This window comes from Triticum aestivum, chromosome 7D (genome assembly GCF_018294505.1).
Source record: "Triticum aestivum cultivar Chinese Spring chromosome 7D, IWGSC CS RefSeq v2.1, whole genome shotgun sequence".
Classification (NCBI taxonomy): domain Eukaryota; kingdom Viridiplantae; phylum Streptophyta; class Magnoliopsida; order Poales; family Poaceae; genus Triticum; species Triticum aestivum.
Genome location: NC_057814.1, coordinates 611503848 through 611508359, shown reverse-complemented (window position 1 = coordinate 611508359; position 4512 = coordinate 611503848). Strand labels below are relative to the sequence as shown.

Sequence of the window (4512 nt, the reverse complement as noted above, 5' to 3'; positions counted from 1 at the left end):
AAAAAACCCAGCGCCTGCGAGCTGCTGACGCGTAGATGCCTTTTGGTCCCGGTTGGAAAGGTCCTCCTGCCTGGGCGCCCCACAACGGCCACGTGGACCTCCTTTGCTCCCGGTTCGTAAACCAACCGGGACTAAAGGTTTTGGGTATTAGTCCCGTTTGTTTTGTCCCGGCTCCAGAACCGGGACTAAAGGCCCTCTGGAACCGGGACCATAGCCCTGTTTTCCACTAGTGCTAGAGGTTCAATGCATATTATTGCTCATTTTGGTTTTGGTAGTTATTTCCCCTCAAAGTCCTAGTGCCAGCCAAACATGAAATTTGGATTCAGCCAAATGAAATTATGACAGAGATTTCATTTCATTTCATTTCTACCCAATGAAATGAAATCAAGGGAGCCAAACGAGCTGTTACATCATTTCAGCATAGACATATAGACTAATACAAAACAACATACCAAATGATTATTACACATGTGTCCATGAAGTTTCTTTTCTGTCTGGAATTACAAACACAGAAACATAGTATTTTTAAAAGGACTAGGGCTAGAGGTGCAACACTGGAAGCTGCCTGAATTACTCGAACAAACCAAACATACAGTATGGCCACACAACATGTGATGAGTATGTAATTTACCAGGAATTTGGCAAGGGCATTCTGCTAATTCCTCTCGTTGGCAATTCTAGCATTGAAATTGGTCCAGGGAAACATAAACGATCGGCAATTTGACCACATCCATCACCTTCTCAGCCATGGCTTCTTTGAACAAGTCTTCGGTGATCATCTCATCGGATGTCAGGTTCGCACCGACACAAGCAGTCTGCACAAGGAACATGTCGTTGCACTGCATATTCTGTGGTGCTTCATCCTGTGCTACCAGGGTCACCGAGATATAACGCTTGGAGCACGGTGGCATAACTCCTTTGCTTGGCTGTGTTCTGTACTTGGTGTGGTTGGTCTTTACGTTAAATGCAGTAAAGCCACTCGTCATGTTGGTTAGCTGCAGGCAGCTTGATATGTCTTTCCTTGGCTCAAACAGGAAGCGCAGCTCCAGGGTCGGATCAACAGCAAGCACGTTGGAATCACAGCCTCTCTGCAAGGAACACGGAGTTAATGTGATGTGTGTGCAACCTAGCTATATCGATGCACATCCTTGACAAGCTAGCATCATATTACAATAGTGTTTTTTGTTAACATGATGTACATATGTTAAACATATCGCTTGGTTTTATAAAAAAAATATCCATGCTATCAGGATGATGCTACCTGAGGTGCGACTAGCTCTTCTAACTGAACAGAAGACGTTGACATTTTCTTAATCTCATCTTCTAATTCTTCCAGTTCTTTGACGATATCCTTTATTAATGGTCTTTTATTCCGGTCGGACACCACACATCTTAATGCTATTTCAACACATTTCTTCATGCATTTCCTGTCTATTTCATCTGATGAATATCCCGACTTTGCCCGCAGCTTTGTCATCCATTTTTTACATACCTACAAAGTTTTGGTATATGAAGTTAGAAAGTTTCGGAGAAAAAGACTAGCACACGAAACATACTGGGACATATGAAAATATAACTGATCATTGTAAGTTTTCTTACAAACTCAATAAATGGTTCACTGCCCATCTCAGAACAGCGGGAGCGGCCCATATTTCCATCCATTATTTTTATAATTATAACCCCCAAACTAAACACGTCAAACTTCATTGATATAAGATTATCGTCTATGTATTCTGGTGGCATGTACCCTCTGCAACATAGCATAAGTGTCAAACATATATTGTGGTTAGTTCAAGACAAAGCACTAAAAATAATTTCTTTAAAGCATGCATTGCATCAACTTACTGTGATCCTTTGACAACTTCTGTTTTATGGGTTTGTGTTGACGCAACAAGTCTGGACAAACCAAGATCTGCAATTTTGGCAGTCTTGTTCTTATCTAGCAATATGTTGGCAGGTTTTAAATCCAGATGTAAAATAGGTTTTCCCTGTGAATTATGTAGATGATTCAAGCCCTCGCAAGTCCCTCTAATAATTTCATAACATGTTGGCCATTCAAGTCCACAAGAATCATCTGTCAAAGCAAAAATAGAAAAATATGAGGTTACTAAACCATTCATCTTAGCATGCCAATGTGGAGCATCATCCATCAAACCTGCGATATGATGATCAAGGCTTCCACCTTCCATAAATTCAAAGCAGAGAACTCGCTCCATCTCTTTAGCAAAAACTAGTTCCCCATTGAGCTTGACATACTGATGTCGTGATTCGTAGCAGTAGCCAATTAATCGTATGATATTTTGATGCTGGACCTTGCTAAGGTTACGAAATTCACTGTCAAATGCTTTGTCATCAAGTCCTACCAAGTGGTGAAGCTTCTTCACCGCAATCTCATCCCCATTATACATCCCCTGTTAAACTCACTTGTTAATAGATCACAGATTTTAAGAGATCATAGATTTGTAGTCAGCACTCAGCAGACTTATCATATGAAAGCTAGAAGGAATATATAGAAGTCATACCCTGTAAACATCTCCATACCCACCACTGCCAACTTTTCGGTCTTCTGAAAAATTATTGGTAATGGTTTCAAGTACACTGAGTTTAAAATCCATGCTATAATATATCTCCCAGCAGGCTTATGATTGATCAATCTTGTTCCTGGGACAGGAAAAAAAAACATCCATCACTTAAGATGGGAGATACTCACAATGATTATTCATCACCACCCACGGCTCTTGGATTAGCCCACTTGGAATTAAACTTGCAATTTGACATCAACAGCCTGCACAAACCTCCTAGAGGTATGGAAATTCTACAATATGACAAAGTACGAATAACCTTTTTTACTGGAAAAAGGGACGAAGCTACTAATACAGAAAAATTAGCTGGTGCCACAGGTCCTTATATTTAGAAAATTTTAAACAAGATATATACCTATTAATTATCATAAAGACACTATTTAGGCCATTACTTGCATAATCTTGGTAGACAGGAAGAGCGCACGGTGGTGTGTCGGTGACCAGGACTGGGCGATGTGCCCCGGCTTTGTATGATTGACAGTCCTATTTCAGAGTAATACTCACGCCCTTTTTTTCCTGAAAAAAATGTTTATTTCCAGGCTACACAAAAAGGAAAATATTTGGATTTATAAGGGATGCACTATTCACTATTATACCGCACACCTTTTTTGTGCAGTCCACAAATGAAAATATCCGCTAAAATATATTTACAGGTACGATGAGTATGCCTATATGTACACCTTTTTAATGATTTTCTCAAACTTTGGAGTATTTTTTTTTTGAATATTTTGTATATCAGGATCCGGGACACATACCCGGAGGCGAAAACATGACTCTCCGGAAAAATAGAGAAGAAAATAGAACTGTCATGCAAACTAGGGAAAGAATAGCACTAACCTGGAGAGAAGTCAGAGAGAGAGAAGGCGGGAGGGGGAGAGAGAGAGAGAGAGAGAGAGAGAGAGAGAGAGAGAGGGAGGTCTGCTAGCTCCTTGGAAATGAGGATCCCATCAAAGCATCATTTAAACCCACGGAGCTAAGGTGGGGTTGGTTGCACTTAAAAAAACATGAAACTACTGAATAGATAATGTTGAGTTGACGCCATCGACCTATCTTCTGTTTCGTAGCCGCTGACAGACTTTTCCATGACATTTCAAGGGAACTTGCGTTGTGAACAAGGTTTTTTTTTATTCAGATTTTTTGGGAGGGGCTGGAAAATCCGGTTTCCAAACAATCTCAGATATTCTAGATCTTTGCCCAAATTTTTTGGGCGAATTTTTGAATTCAAAAATATTTGTCATCAGAATATAGAACTTTTAACCAATTGTTAACGTGAAGTACTTTCTGGTCAATTGGTCAGCTCGCCTACTTACCTTTGGAAGGTCTTGAGTCGATTCCATCCTAACGCCAAGCGACCAATTTTTTTTTGGTAGTAATCCTGAATAATGCAAACAAATATTGAAATCATGAACGTGGGTACGGGAACCTGAGATGTAAGAATGATAGGTAGCACTGCATGCCGCTAGGACAAGTGCTCCATTATGACTGTTTCTGTATAAGAACCATATTTGACATTATTTGGTAGCTTAAATTCAAAATTTTCAGTTGGTAACGAATTTTTTCTGGAGGTCATTGAAATTTCCATTTTTCCAGCCTGGAGTAAATAAGATTGTCTGACACACATGTGTGCCCGGTTGGTAGAGGTTTCGGCATTTTTCATGGGAATTTGTGAATTTGTTTCCTTTGCTCTCTAGGTATATTGGGCTGTTTTGCAGTACAATATTCATTTCACTTGACGACTGTGAGAGATTACTCAACTGACATGTAAAAAATAAAACAGGAACACACAAGCTACGTGCCTAACACATGAGAGCATGGTTAATAGTATAGCCAGCTGCTGGCTATAGCATGTCATGTCATCAAGAGTTAGCTTTATTAATTACTCATACAATAGTGCTTACTATAAGGTTGGCTATAAGACTAGTCATATGAA

At 39.8% G+C, this 4512-nt stretch overlaps 1 protein-coding gene across 4 annotated transcripts; it reads right to left on the bottom strand.

Moving 5' to 3' along the window:
• Positions 1 to 434: 434 nt before the first annotated feature.
• On the bottom strand, positions 435 to 3495 carry LOC123168532 (receptor-like serine/threonine-protein kinase SD1-7). Of its 4 annotated transcripts, XM_044586418.1 has the most exons (8): positions 3420 to 3459; positions 2975 to 3098; positions 2523 to 2661; positions 2156 to 2411; positions 1846 to 2074; positions 1600 to 1750; positions 1262 to 1492; positions 435 to 1088 (listed from the first exon to the last, which is right to left on the bottom strand). In XM_044586418.1, exons 3-8 carry the CDS (start codon positions 2613 to 2615, stop codon positions 678 to 680), a joined length of 1371 nt encoding a protein of 456 aa, XP_044442353.1. In that variant the 5' UTR covers positions 2616 to 2661; positions 2975 to 3098; positions 3420 to 3459; the 3' UTR covers positions 435 to 677. The 4 variants fall into 4 exon arrangements, with proteins under 4 accessions (XP_044442353.1, XP_044442352.1, XP_044442351.1 ...); XM_044586417.1 differs by lacking the exon at positions 2975 to 3098 and having other exon boundaries at positions 3420 to 3495; XM_044586416.1 differs by lacking the exon at positions 3420 to 3459 and having other exon boundaries at positions 2938 to 3390.
• Between the last annotated feature and the right edge of the window lie 1017 nt (positions 3496 to 4512).